The 22,881-nt window shown below is 31.3% G+C and overlaps 3 protein-coding genes across 3 annotated transcripts; all 3 read right to left on the reverse strand.

Annotated features, from left to right (window-relative positions):
• Positions 1-469: 469 nt before the first annotated feature.
• Positions 470-8,064, reverse strand: LOC110623124 (protein EMBRYO SAC DEVELOPMENT ARREST 30). Its single transcript, XM_043959685.1, has 11 exons — positions 7,853-8,064; positions 7,509-7,741; positions 7,324-7,417; positions 6,109-6,179; positions 5,936-6,024; positions 5,586-5,829; positions 4,463-4,575; positions 3,911-4,001; positions 3,182-3,310; positions 1,870-2,423; positions 470-1,418 (listed from the first exon to the last, which is right to left on the reverse strand). Exons 2-11 carry the CDS (start codon positions 7,680-7,682, stop codon positions 974-976), a joined length of 2,004 nt encoding a protein of 667 aa, XP_043815620.1. The 5' UTR covers positions 7,683-7,741; positions 7,853-8,064; the 3' UTR covers positions 470-973.
• An 894-nt stretch (positions 8,065-8,958) lies between these two features.
• Positions 8,959-12,167, reverse strand: LOC110623636 (probable glycosyltransferase At5g03795). Its single transcript, XM_021768637.2, has 3 exons — positions 11,728-12,167; positions 9,697-10,261; positions 8,959-9,485 (listed from the first exon to the last, which is right to left on the reverse strand). The coding sequence occupies exons 1-3, from the start codon at positions 12,161-12,163 to the stop codon at positions 9,005-9,007; spliced, it is 1,482 nt and encodes a 493-aa protein (XP_021624329.1). The 5' UTR covers positions 12,164-12,167; the 3' UTR covers positions 8,959-9,004.
• A 2,612-nt stretch (positions 12,168-14,779) lies between these two features.
• Positions 14,780-16,579, reverse strand: LOC110623638 (transcription repressor MYB5). Its single transcript, XM_021768638.2, has 2 exons — positions 16,117-16,579; positions 14,780-15,413 (listed from the first exon to the last, which is right to left on the reverse strand). The coding sequence occupies exons 1-2, from the start codon at positions 16,419-16,421 to the stop codon at positions 14,780-14,782; spliced, it is 939 nt and encodes a 312-aa protein (XP_021624330.1). The 5' UTR covers positions 16,422-16,579.
• Between the last annotated feature and the right edge of the window lie 6,302 nt (positions 16,580-22,881).

A 22,881-nucleotide genomic window follows, 5' to 3' on the forward strand; every position in this document is an offset into this window, starting at 1 on the left:
TTGGCCTTTAATCCCTAAAAAGGAGGAACATAAGGTGTACATGTAGAAATATTATTACATACAACCTTCATACATAAAACCTATATAGGACTTGCTATGTAGATTTCACCATAATCAATAACTATAATAAGTTATATAATTATATCATGCAACTGTAATATGGATAAAATCTCTCAATCTAGATGCTGGGTATGTATATTTCAGTATTTTTATCCTCCTATACGATTCCTCAGCGCTAAGAGCAGGATTAGTTCCTACAGTCAATAGAACAACAAAGTTCCAGGGGTATGGTACGCAATTTGCCAATTTAAAACATACAATACTTCTGACAGGTTACTGACCTTCAATGAATTGCCTCATCTTTTCCCAACTGAATTTTGTTCCACCACTTGATTATGCAAGGTTAATGTTGCGATTGCTGCATCATGTGACGATTTCTAAACCTCTCAATAATGAAGTAGTACTGTAATAATAACAATGAAAATCTATTTCATTTAATTGATTTTCCTTTGGAAATAACTTTACACTCATGTCAAGAAATGTGGGTTTACAAGAAACAGAACAAATCACTACTCAAAAAGATAAGATTGAATTGACTGCAAGCTGCATAATACAACATCCTTCCGCTCCCCCTTACCAATGAAGAAACATCTTCAATAATGTCATCTCTCTTTCAAAAACTGGCTGCAATCCGCTAGTCTACACCACATCGATCATTCTTGCTGCTGTGTCATTTAAAAAGTCTTTTCTGTTTAAGGTATACAAAAGTTTTTTGTATTTTCACTAACTGAATGAGACCTCAAATGTACAGAAAAGAATAAAGTGAATTTATTTCCCTCAAAAAGAATTGAGATGGACTGTGATACCAAAAATGATCTTGGAGTGTTACCTCGTCTCCTAAGTTCCCGATTCCAGAAGATATTGCCAGAAAACGAATGCCATATTCAGAATAGTATCATTTGCAAATTTACTTCTAGTCATTAGGGTCCCATTCATCGTCTTGATCCATAGGTAGAGACAGACTACTCTTACCCCCAGTGTCATCAGATTCTTGCTGCACCACATCATTCTCATAGTCAGATTCATCATCATTTTTACCCCTTTCTGCTCCCATTGACTCCAACGGAGCAGCTTCCTGTCCATGCTGCATCCACTCGGGGCATTCATCCTCACCTCCATACAGATATCGGCCATCAACACCTTCAATTGGAGTTTGGAACTCAGCAGATGAAATTCTACAAGAGCATTCAGGGAGAGGATGTGATAGAAATGAGGATGGTTTTGACTGGAGGGATTGCCTGATTAGCCCATCTTCACCCAAGCTTTTGTTGAGATGCTCCCGCACTGCGAGTGTCCAATTATGATTGGGATGATACATATCCTCACGGGTAATGTTGAAAAGTTCTGCAAGGAGTTTCCTGTTTGAAGAACCAACAGCGTCAAAACAGAATTATAAAGATCCCATAACGACTGCAGTTAGTAGAAAATGGATAGATAAAATAAGAAAAAAAAGAAACATCCATGATATTGTGATGATGGAAGCTAATTTGTTTAGTAGTTACGTACAATAAAATTGGAAAACGAGACTTGATTACAACACATGCAAACAGAGTGTAGACATTTAAAAATTTGGAGGGGCATTTGGTCAACCCTTGGAAATTAATCAGATCCATGAACCCCCCCACCTCCCCTTCTGCCATTTTACAGTTATGTTTAATATGGGGCATCCTAAGATTGAGAAAGGAACATTCTATAATTACGAAAAAGTACAGTGGTATCTGTATTATACTGCCAGCTGAAGCTTTTAAAAAATTGAACTTGATTCAATGTCCATGTTCAACATTTTTTTAACAAATTCAAAATGCCCACCTGTCTGGTCGATATGTTCTAGAAGCAGCACTTTCATATAGCCGCTGTCCCATGACCAAGCTTGAGAAATCTGGCCACCCACTTCCATCATTATTAAAACCAGGAAAGAATGCATCTGCTTCCATGGAGACGATGTAATCTAGCGCATCCCAAAGTAACCTTTGGGCTTGCCTTCTTAAATACATTGGTGAAGGGTCTGGTTCAGAATTACTCTCCGTGATCCAACCATACCAGCCTTCTTTCTCATGATGATAGATGGGCCGGTCTGGAGGTGGAGGAAGAGGCCGGGGCCGAGGACCTGCCCTCTTCCACTCTTCTTTAAGTTGTTTCTCACTTTTGTGTGGAGGTAATTTGAAGGAATCTACAGGAAGAGGTGTCTCTGGACCAACCAAGTCAAACAACTCTTGCTTGCTGCACATTGAAGTGCGATCTACCACTTTAGTAAACCTAGCAATGAGGGGGATAAGAACACGTTGTCCACCAAAAGTTTCAGAACCTGCTACGTATATAGTAGTTTTAGGAGGATAACCAAATGCTCGGAGGAGAAGCCCAACCTGCAGATTTCAAGAACCATATTAACAAATAAATCTTCCAATCACCCTTATCAAGTATATGAAGCACAATTACAGAACTTGTACTATTCTGTAAGGAGATTAATTCATACAGCTCAAGTACTTTACCTGGAAACCAAGAATGTACAATAAAGGCAAATATACATGCTAGCAGATTGTGGAGACACTGCAAGAAAATAACAATTAATATGGACAAGGCCTTGGACTTCAGTTACAACTAATTCCAACACAAAAACGAAACCTGAACTCCATCACATGAAGACTTCAAACATCCAACTGCTGTTGCCATATGCTTCTATGGGTAACTCTACGCATGACTAGGTCAACCACCCTCTTCAGCTCAACATCACTTAAGATGTAGAACCCAAAACAAAATGCAGCATTCAAGTAGATTTAGTTTATTTTCTGTTTGGATGGCTTTTAGACAGCTAAAAATTAAATATAATCCTAAATTTATAAGTGTGACATCAACAGTCCCCCCAACTAGGTTGCCACCTTTTTTTTCTTGTCGAAAGGTTGCCAACTTGCTCCCAAATTGTATACACCTTTATCGATGAATTTCTATATCTTCACCTACCAACTCCATCAGATATTATAATGATCAATTTGCATAAATTTTGGTAAGGAACAAAATAAAAATTCTTGGAAGTACCAATGCTATCAAGATGATTAATTACCACTCAAGACAAAAAGCAAGCTTGCATGAACAATAGGATATGATAGTTCAATTTTGACCATACCTCTTCTGGCATGAGAGGGCATGACCCGTTTTCTCTATGTAAATGTGAATCTACATTAAGTTCTTCCTTAAGACTCCCTCGCTTGATCATTTGTGCCCTTCGATATTGTACGAGTTCAGTGTGAACGTCCTAGAAGAATTACCAAGTCACAAGATGTGGAGTCAGGGAAATATTAGAGAAGTGATCAAACATTTTGAATCATTTTTCAGTTAATTTTTTCATGAGAAATCTCCCAAACCAACCCCCCCCCCCCCCACACACACACACACAAAAAAAAAACAAAAAAAAAAAATTTTAAAAAAATAAAAACCTTTTAGTGGTGCCAGTTACTGATGCCACTGACCAGTGTAGAATCAAAACCAATAAATTTATAATTAAAAAGAAAAAAAAAAAAAACAACTAAGCTCAATCATAAATCAGTTGAGGTTTGGGCCGTGGGGCATATGAATCCTTTTTCACCATTCAGCTCTGTACAAAACCAGTTCTGTATCAATATCCAGAAATTATAGATCTTTTTAAACTACTTTTTCTCCATGTCAATTTATGTATCCCCTTTTTCCTTCTTACTCCTTCCACCGCTAACTTATTACACTTCATACTGGGGCATTTGTTGCTTTATGTTGAACATGACCAATAAATTTATAATTAAAAAATTCAAATATATCTATGCAAATCAACCACATTAATTGCTGAAAATGATAAAGAAGAGAAGAGGATTAAGCAACTAGCCTGAAAAAGTTCTGCACAACCATGATATGCCAATGTGTCCCTCACCAAACCAGGATGAAATGCAAGGAAAGGTTGACCCCATGCTCTTAGCCTGCAGGAGAAATTATGAAAAGAGAATATTGATAACTGCCAAAGAACACTTGAAATGACCAAACTAACATATACAAATGGGATTCCACAGGCTCTTTTTCTATGGAGATGTTAACTTAAGTTCACAAATCACATTGCATGCCCCCTTATCCATACCTAGCTACTGATTATGGTACACAACTGCTATTGTTCCCACATCACATGTGGATTGGCAGATTTCACATAGTTGGTTCTGCTGCAGCAGAATCTGGTGTATCTTAAGGGATTTAGCTTTTTTATGGATTCCTACAAATTGGATAAAAAACAATTCTTTAATGAGTTATTCAACTCCAGGTATGAATTTCCTTTATGATCAACAATTTATCAATTTCCTTCCTATAACTACAAGAGAGCTTGCATCTCTCTATACTTCACTTGCATATCATTAAGATTCTATCAGAAGACAAGGGAAAAATACCATACCTCTCAACCATCAGGTAACCAAGGACCTGAATTTCCTTCCGAAATTGGAGAGCATGAAAAGCAACTCTGCATCGAAGCCTCTGAAACTCATACATGCCAGGTGGAAGAGCTGACTGTGAAGAAAAATATAAGCAATCATGAATATAACACTAGATAACTAAAATAATTACTCTCTGTTGTGGCATGCCTGCTCAAATTTCCATGCCTCAAATTGGGCCAATGACCTTAACATTGTCGTGAGTATTAACACTTGTGAATGTAGAAAATTGATACACTCAGGACAAAGGACCAATCACAAGAAAAAAGGAATCAGTATCACAAAAAAACAACGAAATTTCTGCAAAGGCCCATGAAGAGGTGGCTGTCAAATGGAGCAAAAGTAAAGAAAAAGCAATCTTATAAGGGTAGTCAATCCAACATCATTAACAATCATGCCAGGCACTGTTTTCTGCCCTTAAGATGGTCACAGCCTCCTATTAGTGTATGGTAACACTGTAAATGGTCTTCAAAAGAAACTACAGGGGAAGTTAGGGACCATGATGTGATCTAATATCAATGGGTAGCAAGTTGAGGTAAATGTACATATACGAAAAATATTCCCCAAGAAAAATGGCGGAAGGAGCCAATTAAAGTAAAGTCATAATGTAGCAAATATCAGCTTATGTACCTAGGGGGAAAAATGTTGTATCCTGCTTCATAATGTGATGAGTTATACAATAGAAACCCTAAAAAATCATTGCCTCACATTATTTTAATAAGATGATGCCTGATATTAAGACCTTCAGTATCTCCAGAATTAGCAAGCTAAGCACAATTATGAAACACCATAAGCTGCGTAATCCTTTTAGAAAAAAGCAGTTTCAGTTAGAAGTGCAAGTGAGACGGACACTAGAAATGAGATGGTGAACGGGTGACAAAAAGACAATTCCGCCCTAACTTCAAACAACCAAATACTTTAATGTGGAAGTTGCAATTAACAAATAACCAAGTTGAGAGACTATTTCCATGTAAGAAATGTAAAAGTTCTAGTCCATAACAGACTCATTCTTCCTCAGGAGGATAAGGTTCTTTCTTCTCCTAATACTAACAATTCACTGTATGATATAAAACCATATTTAACTACCTGCAGACATCCTCCATCAGCAAGCACCAGCCCAATAACCTTGGCTTTCTTCAACTTAGGCAGAATTTCTTGGATATAAAAACTTGGAGAAGCGGTACTTTTGGGCTTAAATGTTGGGAACTCATTCCTTTTCCTAGCTGCCTTCAAATTATCAGGCAGGCTCTTCACAATGATTACATCCTTTTTAAGTGATGCAATGAACTGCTCCTCATTATAGAGATAGGAAAAACTCTTGAATTTTTTACTGTATGAAATTTTGGGAAAAACAGAAAGATAAAAAAAATTGTAAAATTGAATGATGACACCATAGGAATTGACTGGAACAATTAAATTTGATGGCAACAGGATACCTAATGCCTTTTGACCAAAGGCTTTCTTGAATCTCTGGAATGACAAGAGTGGCATTTAGAAGTCTGGATATGGTGACAAGATCACAGATCTAGAAAATTAACAAAAATGTTATGAACTCCCACTAGAAATTATAGTTGGGGTGACATTTATGCAATAAATTAATGGATCTTACCGAGGATCTTATTTTCTCAAATCCACCAAAAATTTTTGCATAAATATAACCATTGTTCTTTTCATGAGGAACTGCAAAAATAAATGAGAAAAAACTTAGAGGCATACAGAAGTTGATCATAAGAACATCATCCAATAACAAACAAGAGACCACCAAAGAAGAAGCATCTTCTTGCTCAAATAAAAGCAACATAGGGCAAAGATTGAAGCCTTGTACAAGAATTTGTTGTCACACAAAAATAGCATATTTTGGTTAAGTGTTATGGGATTAAAAGATTCAACTAAAGAAATAAAACTACCCTGAACAAGAACATGACAAATGGTTAGCCGCCCAAAGAACATAGATCACATGATAGCAAACAAGACACACCACGCATGGTCCCTTAGCAAACCCCATCTGGGACATTTATGCTTCTTCATCTCAGAGGCATTTCCATCTAAAAACAATAACCTCTGAGACGTCATGCCGATTTTTCACCATCAGATGCTTAAACAATTATCTCATGCATTCAAGAACAAAGTTTCTGGCACAATTCTATAAACCTAATGAGCATATATTATTTAATAATGAATATAGACGTATTTGAATTGAACATCAAAATGACAGAAAAGTTTCAGTTGCTAACCATATGATCAGAATTACCATGCAGGGTACTTCAAAACAAAACTAACAATCGCTATAAAAAAATGATTAGATGAAATGTGAGCAAATGAAATAATTGTCCCATTCTCTAATTAGCATATGGAAGCAAAATCTATAATAACTTGAGAATGAAAAATCATCATATTTAAAACAGATTTGGGATAATAATCTATCATCACGAATAGATGCAAAAATTGATGCCTCAGCCAAAAATAAAGGCAATGTGTTTGAATTAAATCCAACAACTGAAATCTCCTAGTTATAAGCCACAAATCGACCCCATACAGATGATAAATTTCACAAACCATTATACAATATACATAAAACGGAAATGTTGAACATAATTATTTGGGTAAGTTAACGCAATGCAATAAAGCTGAGCCTATCAGAAGCCATTTAATATAATTATTCACGGGTTGATTATTATGAGGTAGTTAATTGTCCAGCATACGAGAAGCTAAATGCACTCCCATATTTGACTGAAGAGATTGAAAAAATCCCCTCAAGGAGACAAATAACAGTACCAAACTTGTAAAAGAAAAAAGAATAGACAGCTGAGCACAGCCAAATTACCTGGGTAAGTGCTCCTTGGGTTAGCATAAGGTTGCAACGACTCTAAGGACTTCACAACCCCCCATAACTTCTTATTTCTAAAATATCTAACACTCTGCAATAAGACCAAAAACACCTAATCAAACGACGATAATAAAACACAGATGGATGCAAAACAAGCAAAAAAGAAATAATGCAAAGCTGACCTGGGCCTCTGGTAAAGGAGGGAAATCGACCCCGGAATCCTTCTTTGAAGCATAAGACACCAAACTGGAAGTCGAAAACTTGGTTATAGAGAGGTGAATGACTAGAGATCCCGTCGATAGTATCAGTACTAACAAAGCTATCCACTTTATCTTCGATTTGAATACCATCTTCATTCATAGCAAAAACTAAACTTTCGATTCTGAAAAAGCTCAAGTATCCCAATAAAAAAATCCTACACTCCCAATCCAGAAACGAAATGAAATTAAAAAATAAATAAATAAACAATTAAATGGAATTCCTCCAAATTAGGATGTGTAAATCAATATAATTGTAATCATTTTCCCTATAAAATCTAAGACTGTAAGCTTCACAGTCAACGGATCTCAAACCCAAGCAATCAGCTCAAAGAGTACGAATTTACTAGTATAATAATTATTATTATTACTACAGAGATTGGGCAGAGTGAGGATTCAAATTTCTTTGGTTTTCTCGGAGGATTTGAAATCTGGAGGAGGATCAACTGGTTTCTAGAGAAGGATGTAAGATATGGAGCATAATAATAATAATAATATATTATGATTCTAAACATTAAATAATTTTTTTAAGGTTATTTTATTTTTTTAAATATATAAATATGTAATATTTTTTTAAAAATTTATAAGAAAAATAAAAAAATTTAATTGGTGAATCACGTTTAAATTTATATGTTAATTTTTTTTATATTTATTTTTAAATTATGTAATTGTTAGATTTTTAAGAGAGTGTATTTGAGAAGAGGAAAGAAAAGGAAAAAGTAGATTTGGGAAGGGAATTTGGAAGACAGGAAGGATTAGTAAACTGAAAAATACAAATCTTAGCAAAAGGAAAAGAAAGATTCTGTAATTTGCTATTTTTTGTTTTTATTAAATATTTTATAATTCTTTTTTAGACTTGAACAACAATGGATTCATATTTGGGATTGAAAGTGAAATTAAAAGGTTCTCTTTGTTGATTGTGGCCTCCTCTCCTATCCTCTTTGCCTTCATATATAAAAACGTGTTTATTTTTATATTTCTTTAATTTTTTATTTAATTATTAAATAATTTACCGTTACGAAAACTCTAGATTTATTCCCAAGATTTAGATTTATTTAGATACACTTACCATCAAATTAAATATTTACATTATTTAATCATATACACTTACTACCAAATTAAACCTTTAAATTATTTAGTGTATTTTTTAAAGTGAAAGATTAAATAATTAATTTTATTAAATTATAGAAATAAATAATGAATTTTCTAAGTGAAATTACATATTTATCTCTCAAACCATTCATTACAATGGTAAATAAATTATTATAATTTTTTCTAAAATTAAAACTATTAATTACAAGCTCTCCAAGAATTTTTTAAAACAACAATCAACAAATATATGCAAAAAATCAAGGTCAATGGACTCATTAAATCCTGAAGAGAAAGATGTATGCTTTTTTATTAGGAACCATAGAAGCAGGCTAAGGAATCCTGACAGAACTTCGTCGAAGCCACAATTCATACATAACCATGTTGAAAGCATCATAATCAACTGGGGGAAGGTTCCACTGGAAATGGTTTCGCACCTCCAACACATTTTTTTGCAACATCTGATATTTTTCAGAACTTATTCCATGAAGGATTTTCTTAAGTAATGGAATGTCTAAAGTGGCAACAACAACTGAAAAGCTCTTCCAGTTTAAAATGTCTGTAAATGGAAGATCATAATGGTTAGCAATAATAACTGGGACACATCCATAATATAATGAATCCGCGATGCGTGCTGTGTTTACTTCAAAGCCTTTGACATGGAAGCAGAACTTGCTCCCCAGTAGCTCATCAGCGTAAGGTGTTGTGAGCCGGCCAAAATGGACAAAAATCTCAGTGTCATTTCTCCAAACTTGAAGAAGCCTTTCACGGACAGGGGAGTTGATTGATCCAGCAAAGAATGCAAGCTTCTTCCTGTCAACACATTAATCAATGGAAGTTGGGTAAGTTTGGAGAGATCCAGATAAAATTAACCGTAAATGAGCAGTACTGTGCTCTTGCTGTTGCAATGAAAATTCACTGTGTATGTTAGCAGATAGATGCACGTTTGCTGCTACAAACAAGTATATGCTTATTAATAAATGGTAAAAGAAAATTGCAATTGAAAGTATTTTCTTATCTTCACCTTTTTGATGAAGCAATTCCAGGAGGATCTCCTTGTCTAGGCCAAACTTGAGGCAGAGATGCATCCTTGTGAGCAATGTGCCCAGAAAGGAAATAGCTCGAAGAGCAGACAACTTGAATAGCATTAAATTTCACTTCCTCTGCTTTCTCCATTGCTGACCGTCCAATGGAATGACAAGCAACATAAAAATGGTCAGCTCCACCAGTCCTATTCCAATATGGATACTTGCGACTTATATTAGAGATGTAATCTCTGATGAAATCCTGGATTCCTCCTACTCCAATTCTAGGGTCATGGCGCAACCTTGCAATGGAGAAAGGCAGAAAGAAAAGATCTGCTTTTGTTGGATCCTTTGTGATGAAGTGGCTTTTCATGAGGACTTTCTTAAAGTAACTTTCACTGGCATAATTACCCCTAGGCTCAAAATCCACGGGCAAGAGCGCATTCGCAAACGGATCGTTTTGCCTGTGAGGGTAAGCATATATCTTAAAGCTCCTATTCATTTCTTTATAGTCTTCCATAAAAATATCTCTATCATGGAACACCTCATTATTCACATAGATTCCTGAATCATAAAAACCAAGAGTTTCCAGATGCTGGAGTTAAGAAATCAAAGCTTGTGCATATAGTCTGAACTTTCTTTAGCCTCCCTATGGCCCCACACATCAGGAGTTGTTTAAGCTCCAAACCAATTACAAGGTACAATCAATTATTAACCTTTCTTTAGCATAACAAGATATGCATGCCCCCAGATCGTCCGGTCTTAGTTAGTGGGTGTTAACCCACCATTACTTACCAAAAAAATAATAATAATAAAGATGTGCCACCATTAAGAACATGGGCAATGATGAATCAAATTTAAAGTTATCTCCAGATACATTAATTGTTTCAAAGTTCAAACCTCTAATCACCTAGTTTTATCATACATTCCAGGTAGAAGGTTCAAATGCTACACATGCATCATGGATATTTTTAAATACAAAATAAAACTGAAAGTTGAAAGTAATTATATTGGAAATATTATAGGAGTTCTTGACTTTGCAAAAAGCACTGGAGAGAGCAGCACAACATAACCTCAGAAATCATTTAGCATGACAGACAGAACTTATTATGATGCAACAAGATCAGACAATAGCAGACCAACACTTTCCAAGTTGGATGGCCTAAGCCCTCCGACTACATAAGACATCTGAAGGCTTCAAGATGACTGCACTGAAAGTTGACACAAATATTTAACCTTTTTTTAGTATAGCATTGTTAACATTGCTTTTCCCCACAGAATGTGTATATGTATTTTTGAGGAATGACATTGTTGCCTAACAGAGATGTTGATGAGACCCAAAATTGATAAGGATACACCTGAAGGAAATAAGAGACAGGGTTTAGGGATGAATAACTCTTCAGCATAGAACTCAAAGAGTTTGGTGGCAAAGAAGAAATTTACTCAAAAGCAGAGCAAGGAAATTGTGTGCTCCATATCACAATTAGGTTCATATAACTATATAGAGATCGTAATTACGGAAACTCCATTCTGGTTTTTGACTCCCAAAAGATTATTCTGCCACATTTCTCTTTAGACTCTTCTCTGAGTGATCCAACTTGGAAATTTTGTGTGCTTTACCATAATAAACATAATCTTCTTCTACAACATTTCACTTCTCAAAGTTCTTAATCAGAAGATAAATACTACTGAAACCTAGTAATTACAATTAGGAAGAAATTAGAGCTGTACATAACTCCCTCATGCTCCATTTTTGCCAGTCTTTTCAGTGACTGTTTGTGTTTGAGAATACAAGATCTTAGCTTGTAAAATAGCGGATACAAATGAAAACCCCCACCTAAAAATCCACTCAGTTTTTAGATAATTCGACAGTCTACTCCTTTAGAATTTGGAGCAACGAGTTTGGAGACCATACAAAAGATTTACATGCAATTCGAAGCTTAGAGAAATCTTAACCAATAGATATACAAACAAAGATTCCACCCCACAAACTATAAAAAAACAAAAGTTTGATTCAAAATACGACATACCATTAGAGCCCAATTGAAGTTTGGAAAACCGTTGACTTTCATTTCTACCATCATCATTCTTCTCCGAGGGGAAATGCATAAGTGGGGTTGTAGAATCATTGTGAAATAGAGCAGGGATGGTTTCCTGAGTATTTGATGAGGACCCAGACGGGAGATGGGGTTTCAGGAGAAGAGCGGAAGGGTGAAGTTGACCGGAGAAGAGATTAGAGGTAGTAGAGATATAAAAGAGAATGAAGAGAGAAGTAAAGAGAGCTAAGCAAGTGGGTATGAAGAAGAATGACCTGAATGAAGGGGAGAATCGCCGGTGACCGAAGTAGTAGAAAAGCAAGGAAGTGTTGGCCATGGCAAGAGTTTCAAGCCCTCCCTCCAGCAGGCAGCTGAGACTCTTTGCACAGTAAAAACCGGGCGACAAATACCAACAAACGACAAATATCATCAAAATTTCTGAGTAATTATACACTAGTATAGGATATAAACACTAATTCTTTTTCATTTATATTAATTATGTGAAAAATTATTATTATATTATAACCAACCACTATATATAATAATTTTTACTTATATTTCATTATACTTAATTATTAATATTTAATCTTTAGCACAGTTGTTCATATTAAGTCTTAATGGTAAAATATTTCTAATTATAGACATAAATTAATTATTTTACAGTATAATTTTTTAGCCGTAATTTCATTTGTGTGCCTATTTTTAATATTAAGAGATGTTCATTTTCGCTTTGCTTCCAAGCCAAATTTAATTATTGAATAAATCGGACAAGGAGGGTTGGCTTGAAAGATCTTATTCATGCTTGACTTTATGACTGAGAATGGAAATTTTTTTTTAAATTAATTTTTTTAATATTAAGAATGTGTAAAGGGCGCCGGTAAGCACTCTAATTTTAAAAACAATATCATTCCCAGTTTCAACATTTAATATATTTTATTTTGTAATAATAATTATTAAAATTTTATAATAAATATGTTTTTTGTTATTTTATATATATTATTATTTTAAATTAAATAAAATATTTATTATAAAAATATTTACTATTAGTACTATTTAAACTAGTTACTAATTCATGCATTAATTAAATGAACGTCATTGCCTGCTCTTTTGCTGATAAAAAGGACGAGAATCAACGGAGTAAAAATAATTAATGTGCAGAATTGAAACAAAGAAGGGTAGGTCCATGTCCTTGAGCCGATCCAGTCACTCAACTAGAATGTTGGGTCAGCCACTTGTCTGATGAGCATGTGACAATTTCCTCATACTACCCAAACTCTCTTCTAATTCAGACAGACATTAAGCTTTCCATGTCCCAAAGATTGTATCGTCTCCGGTCCCTGCCATGGCCGCCTGCTGCTGCTGCTACCAGCCAAGAATTTTGTTGGAGCTTCGCATTTCCCAGGTTAGTTTACAGCGTTATTGATGATTCGTTGCTTCTTCCTTTTCATAATGAAGACATGGTTCTCCTTTTTTATGGTATATTTAATTTTTATTGATTGTCGGAATAATTGCTTCTTTCTTGTTGTTCATATAACATATTCTATAGACTATCCATAAATAGTTTTAACTTTCTAAAAAATTTTTTTTAAAAAAAGTAAAATTTTAGCATATCTTGTAGGCTGATAACTTAACCAGCTTTATGATGAATCGTGTTACTCATAATCAAATAAAATTTTATGTAATTTATTTTTACGATATAATTATTATATATATAATAATTTTTTTATTATTATTAATTATAATGAATATTAAATAAATTTCAAATCATCAATATTCAATAGTCAAATACGTGATCATGGGATGATTTTTCTAAACAAATGTGCACAGTCACCCACATGTCAAATTAGAAATAGGATGGTGCCATGCTTCCACCTACTCAATTTCTTGCATCAACCTCTCATTTGCATACACATTCATCTGCCATTCATTTCTTAGGCAATATCACCAACCTCCTAACTTACTTAACTTCCTCTTTCTTTTATAATATTTTTCTTTTACGTACCAAATACCAAAAATTTTATTTATATATCTTATTACTTTAAGAATATTAGGTTGACAAAATTCTTAATATTTTTTTTTACTTTATTAGTATTTATATTTTCAAATCTAAATCCCTGTAAAATATTAAATGGGCTAAGGTTTGGTGGTGAAGCTACGATATATCTTTGGTCGGGTCTGTCATACATGATTCTGCTTGCTTTTTGCTGCTTCCCATGCATATAATATCTATTTTACTCTCATGAATATTAACGTAAAATTAATGCCAAATTTTTAAAAATAAGCAAGAAACACATCAGAAATTAGCGAGGGTTAACTAGCTTAGATGATATTTACTTATAAACTTGACATGATTTCTTAATGAATAAAAAATCAACAACTCAAAACAATATCTAACGTATGGGAAAGTGAAAATAATAACTAAACGAGAGAAACTGTTTTGATTTAGAAAAGTTTTGCTTAATGCTTATGTGCACGCATGTATAAAAAATAAGAGTCAAGAGAATGCTCAACATGCAAAGACATCATTGTTTATCTTTCATGTTTCAACACAAAAAATCACTATCTTAAAAAATAGATATCAATTTAATTATTTTTTTTATTCAAATAAAATCTATAACCCATAAACATGATTAATAAAAATAATCAATTCATATATGCAGCATATGAAATGCAAAACATGCAATTTCTCACATTTATCTGGTATCTTGTGCATGAGGAAGGAAATATAAGTCATGAATTCCCATTAAGCAATGTCATGTTTGCATGTCGATCGAAGAAAGAGGGCAAAGGAGAACAACATTTTTAATCTTATGGATAGCAAACTATATTAGATCTAAAGGCACTTAAACACATGCAGTAAACAAAGTGCATCGATATGGCCGACGTCTACGTATATTCTATCAACTTAATAATAATATTTACGTGTATATGCAGGTGGAAGTAGAAGCATACACCGCTATGACCACAAGACTGATTAACATTACACGAATTATATGATATATATGTAGCTAGTCAAGCCAATCTGATGTCCTTAATGCACTTGTGACTAAGTTAAACCAACATCTTCTTCACCTAAGACAGCCATTGAAGGTGCAACTTCGGCTTCCCATATGGAGGTATTGTTGAAAGTCTGTGCAGAAGAAACAAAGGGTTGAACTTGAACCGATGGTGCAGCCATGTTATTAAGATGCTGCTGCTGTTGATGATGGTTTTGTTGATTGATCGTGAACAGATTTTCATTTTCATCTATCAAAGCATCCAGAAACGAAGAGAAAGGATCCTCATTTTCATTTGCAATGTAATTATATTCTGCGTTGTTGTGTCCTTGATCGCTCTGTAACCCCATAACAAGACCATTAAAATTAAGCCAGTTATTGTTACCACCTTCGTCAACTATTGGGTTTCGATAGCCATCCGGGTTAGTCATATTGAAATTTTGGCTCACTTTGGTGGCTATAGTTCTGTAGGTCCTGCCAGTTTCTTCCAAATGAACAGATTTCAGGCCAGAATTTTGGTTTGGATCCTGGGCACGTTGGGAGGGATTAGGGTTAGGGTTCAATGGTTTATGGGTCCTTGGATCAATCCCCTGGCTAATCAGCTTCTTGCTAAGATGGGTATTCCAGTAGTTCTTGATCTCGTTATCCGTGCGTCCTGGAATCCTCCCAGCTATCAAAGACCACCTGAAACGTAAATTTAAAATTAACCCAAAATTTCTAATTGATTACTAATTAATATTTGGGTAATTGAACTCAAAAACCTCATAAAACAAACAAGATTAGTAAGGTATTATGAACAAGAGCTCGATTGATTGCATATACCTCATCATGTATATGGGCTTAACTAAGAAGTGAGCCATCGTGAACGAAACCTACCCCATTTATTGAGCCATCGTGAACAAAACCTACCAATTTATCTACCTACCTAACAGAGAGAGCGAGAAAGAAAGAAAGAAAGAGAGAGGTATCCAGACGTGCAGTACAGTGAAGAACCAAAAATGATAAATGAGAGAACGAGCTAATTTTGGAACTTCTACATAATTTGAAGGCTCAAAAATTACAAGATCTTTAAAAGAAAATGTCAATAAGATATAGGAAGAAGAGAGAAAACTGATAAACGCATCTCAAATTAAGAGGGAGAAATACGAAAAACACAAACCCTAAATTTCTAACCGATCAAATTCTGATAAAATCTGAAACATATGATTGATCTCCCAATCTCTCTTCAGAGAGAGTGCACAGGAAAAACCCAAAAAAGCAAAAGAAGAGAATAATGGGGAGAACAAAATCAATAAAACATCAGCAGATCTTGAATAAACGAAGTTATTAACTACTTCATCAGCCAGCTGCAGCCCCTAATCCATACGATCCAAACAGAAATACGTACCTATTACCGAGCAGCCTATGAAGCCTAAGAATGAGATCTTCTTCATCTGGAGCAATACGGCCTCTTTTAACAGAAGGTCGGAGATAGTTCATCCATCGGAGCCGACAACTCTTTCCACATCTAAGCAACCCGGCCCTCTTGGGAAGCGTACGCCACCGTTCGGCGCCTTCTTTCTTGATGTAGTTTGACAAGAGCTCGTCTTCCTCTGGAGTCCAGGGTCCCCTCTTTATTCCCACTTTGCTACAGCATGGTGTAGCAGTTGTCTTCCTGGCGCTAGGTGAAGATGAAGAAGATGGGTTCCTCATAGTTTAATAATTAAATTAGCTCTTCAATTGCTCTGATTCTCTTTATTCTCTGCTAGATTCACTAAGCTTGCGATGCTTGGTTTCACAAGAAATGAAGGTTTTGGTCAGGATGGTGGTGGCATGATTTATAGGCAAAGCAGACGTAACAAGTAATTCTCGTGTGTGTACTCCGCCAATCCAAACATGTCATAACTCCTACAGGGACATATTGTTCACTGTCTACTACAAAATGAATATTTTAAATATTTTTGTATGGCTAATAATTTATTGATAAAAACAAAGAAAAAAACAGTATAAAGATCAACTTTATGAAAAAAACTCGATTAATAAATAAATAACATAATAATTGTAATTTTGATAAGCTCATATTTAAATTTAAATTTAAATTATTAACATTATATTAATTAATTGTATATATATTCAGATATATATAAGAAATTTTTATATATGTATTGATAATTTTCTATAATCTCCTAATGGGTTTTTCTTTTTGCTCCTAGAAATTTGGAATAACCTTGTCTTTTCTTGCTGGTATAACATCGTATTTGTTAAAATTTTTATATATGTATTGATAATTCCCTTTCAATCCTATAAAATACATTTAGTTATTTAAATATAGCACTCAGCACTATTCGATTTAAATTCAAAAAAATTAATTGAATCGAATTAATTTTAAAATTTAGTTCAATTTTTCATTTATTTTCATTTAGTTTAATTTAAATTTTTATTTTAAAATTTTAGGTTATTTTGATTCGATTCGGTTTTGATCAATAATATTAAATCATATTATTTTTAACAATATAAAGAGATTAAATTATATTAAGGTTAAAATATTCCAATTAAATTTTAAAATATTATAAATAAAGTGTACAAAATTTATTAAAAATTTAAATTGAACTGAATTGAATTAAATCAAACCACTTCGATTAAATTTGATTTTTAACCAAAATCGGTTTGGTTTAATATTTATACATACTAAAATTTTAATTTTCGATTAATTCAATTCGATTTAATTTTAAATCAAATCGACTGAATGCTCACTTCTATATATGAGACAAATTAAGAGAATGTAATTAATATAGTTAAAGCTATAAATTGTAGTATTTTATAATATATATATACATTAATTTATATTACTTAATTATTAAATAATTTTGTAATTGATAAATTTTATTTTTTTAATATATTAAAATAATAGTATAAGAAATTAATAAATAATTAATTACCATATAAAAAAATAAAATAACCTATTATTTAAAATATATAAAATAAATCTATTTTTTGTAAGCATTTTACTATTTTTGTAACTTTATTTTAATTCATTATCTGTTTGTTAGTTAAAACTGATGTGGCATAATGGGTTAGGTAATTGAGCTCTTAAGCATTAATTTTTTTAGACTAAATTTTTAATAAAATATCAGATTTTGGATTTTTTTTAGGCTTAATTATACAAGTTGGTGTTGATAATGTAGGTTTTTTCTTTTTTGTTTGAACTGGATAATGTAGTCAATTAATTACCACGTGGATAACAATTTATCAGATAATTAAAATTTCCATGTGGATTTTTTAATTTTCTATTTTCTGATTGCACAGGCGGCTTTCATCCTTAGTCAATGCTCACTGTTTATTGACTTTTTTTCTTTTTTGTGAGAAGAAAAAGATAGACTGTCACATTCCATAATCCTAGTAGGTTAATGAAGTTTTAAAAATAATATTTTAGTTTCTGCATTTTAAATTTATCAAATTAAAAATATAGATTATTTTTAAATAGAAAGATAAATGATAATTTTTTTTATTTACCGGAATGAAAATATAAAAATATATGGGAAATTAATATAATTTAATTATGAATAAAAAGTAATTTGTTATATTAAAATATTTTTCATGATTAGTAATAACTATATTTATAAATTAAAAATTATTTTTAAATAATAATAATAAAAAAATTAATTGTCTTTATTGATGGAAATAGTGTTGCAATAATCCACACCTCCACAATTCCTGCATCCACAGCCAACCTTCAAAATTCAAAGACAAAATGTATTTAAAAGTTAGGTTTGATAAAAATATTTAATTTTTTATAAAAAACATTATTTAATACTAAAAAAATTCCATACTTTTTCACTTTTATAATTATACGCTATCCTTTTATTATTTATCAATTAAACCCCACCATTTTATCTATTCTTTTACTGTCACATCACTCGACCACCTTAGTACATTCTAGAATATAAATTAATTGGTAAATTTTTAAAATTTAAGGTGTATTGTAAATTTTTATAAAAAATATTTTTTTATTATTTTTTAAAATTAAAATTTATAATATAAAAAAATAATTCACAATAATATTATTATTATAAATTTCTTAATTTTATGAATTATTTAGTATATTAATTTAGTTTAATTTAATCCAAATTAATCTATATTCTAACTTTTTTGAATATATATTAATTATTATTGTAGTTTAAAAAAATATATAATCAATAATATATATTAATTATATTTCATAATATGTGATGTGAGTGAAAATAGAACTATATTCTAATTAATTAAATATATAAAAAATAAAATGTAAGATGGTAACGAGTGTTTATAACAGCGATTCCAAAACTCAATATAATAAATTATTTATAATTTATAATTTTAACGTGTGTAAGTGTAATTTATTTTTATTTTTATGATTATTCTCTTTTTATATTATAAAAAAATAAATATAAATATCATATTTTTTAATAATTTAACGATCATGTGGCGTTGTTTTATAAGAAATATCACTAATTAATGAATCAGTGATAAAATATCACTAATTAATAGACTGGTAATTTTATAATTACAAATATGATGAAATTCACTCAATTGTGTTTGATAATAATTTATTTTGACGACTCTAACATTCATGTAAAATATAAAATTAATTTAAAATTATATTTCATATAATTTATTTTGATAATATAAAATAATAAAATAACTATAATTATTTGTTAATATGCTTTTTAAAATAAAGTTTTTTTACTTTCAATTTATTTATATATTTTTTTAAATTACAATAATAATTAGTGTGACTTAATTTAAAATTAAATTAAATTAAAATTAATATATTAAATTATTAATAAAATTAAAAAATTTATAATAACAGTATAAATTATTTTTAATATTATACAATTTTGATTTTAGAATAAATAATTAAAAAATCTTAATTTTTTAAAAAATTAATAATTATATCCTAAATTTTAAAATTTTATTAATTAAACTATAACTTTTTAAGTTATAAATTTTAACTTTTAATTTTTAATAAAAAATCTAACCTTATGATATAATTAAAAAAATATAAAAATATAAAATTTAATTGATAATAAATAAATAGAATACGAAAATAAAGATGAGAGAAGGATGTGATTTTTTTATTATTAATTCACATAAAAATATTTAAAATATTTTAATAAATCTAAAAAATTTCATATTATACTCATTTAATTTTATTTCCATTTAAAAAAAACTAGAGTTTATCATTTTTTTTAATATAAAGTTGAGAAAATAAAGATTTGAATCTCTTAACCACTAAACTAAGTCAAACTCAACAATTATAGCTACCGATTTGCTTAAACAGTGAGAAGGATAATACATAATAACTAAAACTCAAAAAAGAATAATATATTACATCCACTCCACAACAACTGTTTTTTTTTTAATATTTCATATTATTTATCAATTTAAAATAAATAATATTAACTATATTTTTTATATGTATTTTTAATAATTTTTTTAAATATAATTTATTTTAAATAAATTATTAAAATTTTGTAATTACTAAAAAGAATTGTCGGATAAATGTGAACGTATGATCTTATCCATTCAGGTAGGTCCCATTCGAAGCCTTTTTCTATGGCCCAGGTCATGCCGTTTGATTGAATTCATCACCTGAACTTTTAATGTGGCGTGGACAGCACAGAGTTATCGCTTTCAAGGAGGTAGATATCACTTGTTCTTTTGTTTCTCTTCCAAACAAGGCCTAAATTCAATTGGACCCCAAATGGACTGCTCACTTCTCTTGTTCCATTCTTTTTCCCAGACCGCTGGGTTTCTCCATTCACACGTGCGAGGCCCCCAATTTTAATTTACTTGCTTGTATTTTTTTTTTAGGGTAAACTGTAATTTAGTCCCTCTGATTTAGTGAAATGCAACATTTTATTCATCTGTTTTAAAAAATTTTCAATTTAGTCACTGTAATTTTTAAAAATTATGACATTAGTCCCTCCCGTTAGATTTTCAGTTAAATCACCGTTAATTTTAGTTAAAAAGAATAAAATACTCATTCTCTTTCCATCATCTTCCTCCTCTTCTTCTTCTTCTTCTTCTCCTTCCCGATCTCCTTCTTCTTCTTCTTTTTCTTCTTAAGAAGAAAGGAGATCGAAAAAGAGCATAGTTGAGTAATTCATGTACCCATCATTGATATGATACTCTCTCTTTCGGAGCATATTTTAGCTAGGCCAAAATCTGAAATTTTAGAACAAAAGTTTTCGTCTAAAAGAATGTTGGGAGGCTTTATGTCAAAATGTAATATCCTTGTATTACAACCTCAGTGCAAGTATCCTAATCCCCGAGCAACGCCAACTGCAATGTCGTGCAGTGTTTCTAATCCCAATTTGCAATTAGCTGTCGAGGGATTTTCTTCATATATATACTTCTCAAGAGATCCATTGGACATAAACTCATAAATTAGAGCCCGTTTTGCACCCTCATAACAAAATCCTAAAAGATTAACAATGTTGACGTGAGATGTCCGACTAATGCTTGCTACCTCGTTAACGAATTCTTCTCCATTACTTTTTGATTCCTTCAAGACCTTCACTGCCACGAGAAGACCATTAGGTAACTTGCCTTTAAAAACTATGACAAGAGCAGAGTTGAGTAATTAATCACAAAGGAACTTAAGGAACTTAAGAAGAAGAAGAAGAAGAAGAAGAAGAAGAAGAAGAAGGAGATCGGGAAGGAGAAGAAGAAGAAGAAGAAGAAGAAGAAGAAGAAGAGGAAGAAGAAGGAGATCGAAAAAGAGAAGAAGAAGAAGAAGAAGGAGGAGATCGGAAAAGATAAGAAGAATAAGAAGAAGAAGAAGAAGAAGAAGAAGAAGAAGAAGAAGGAGAATAAGAAGAAGAAGAAGAAGAAGAAGAAGAAGAAGAAGAAAAAGAAGAAGAAGGAGATCGGGAAGGAGAAGAATTAGAAGAAGAAGAGGAAGGAGAGAGAATGGGTATTTTAGTCTTTTTAACTAAAATTAACGGTGATTTAACTGAAAATCTAACGGGAGGGACTAATGTCATAATTTTTAAAAATCACAGTGACTAAATTAAAGATTTTTTAAAACAGAGGGACAAAATGTTGCATTTCACTAAACCAGAGAGACTAAATTACAGTTTACCTTTTTTTTAATATTCAGAACAACAATTTTAATTTACGAATTGACCCAAACCGTTTTTTAAAAAAATCCTATTAATTTTCCTATTTTCAACATGAAATATTTCATGAAAAAAAAAAATTTGTTGCAGACTTTATTTTAATTGCAGATTGTATGTATATTCAAAATTTTATTATAATTCTTAATTTAGCAATTGGGTAAATTTTCCATTTTTGTTATCTAAGTAATACTATTAATTAATTGAAATTATATAATGTTATAATAATTTTTTTAAAATAAATTAATAAAGATATCAATAAGTTTGTATTGATAAGGAAAAATATGGAAATAATATAATTTGTATTTAAATTCAATAAGAAATATATTTGAATAAAAATGTATAAATATATTATTTAATTGCTAAATACTAATAAGAGATATATGAGATAAGTACTGTATATATTTTGTAAAATATTAAATTTATTAATATATATATATATATTTTTAAATAAAAATTAAAAATTAAAAAAATAAAATTTAAAATCTCTTAAATTTATTTAAATGCACTTATCATTAAATTAAACTGAAAATATTAAAATATATATTATTTATCATAATATTTAATATTTTTATCGTGTTATTTAATATTATAATATTCATTAAAAAATTGATGAAATCAACCTAATCGATATTTATTTTATTGTTAATTAGTCACACAATATTACACATTGGTGTATTAATATATTTAAATTTTTTTTTACCAATGTAATAGATTTTGCATTTTATAAAACTCATAAAGGACTAAGAGAGAGGTACGTAAATTGTGTACAGAAACAGAAGAGAGGGAGGAAGAAAATGAGAACTTTTATTTAAAATCAGAAAAATGACGTTATGTGCTGTTCTGGAAGCATCGCTTCCTGTTTATACCAAACTGAGTCACACGCACAGCATGTGCATACAAACAACTCAATCTAAACAAAACGACACAGTTTAGATAAACAAAATAAAATAACAACTACAATCAGTAAAACGACATAGCTTTTAACACCCCCTCCTCAAGTTGAAGCTGGG

The sequence above is a fragment of the Manihot esculenta genome, chromosome 9 (genome assembly GCF_001659605.2).
Source record: "Manihot esculenta cultivar AM560-2 chromosome 9, M.esculenta_v8, whole genome shotgun sequence".
Lineage (NCBI taxonomy): Eukaryota > Viridiplantae > Streptophyta > Magnoliopsida > Malpighiales > Euphorbiaceae > Manihot > Manihot esculenta.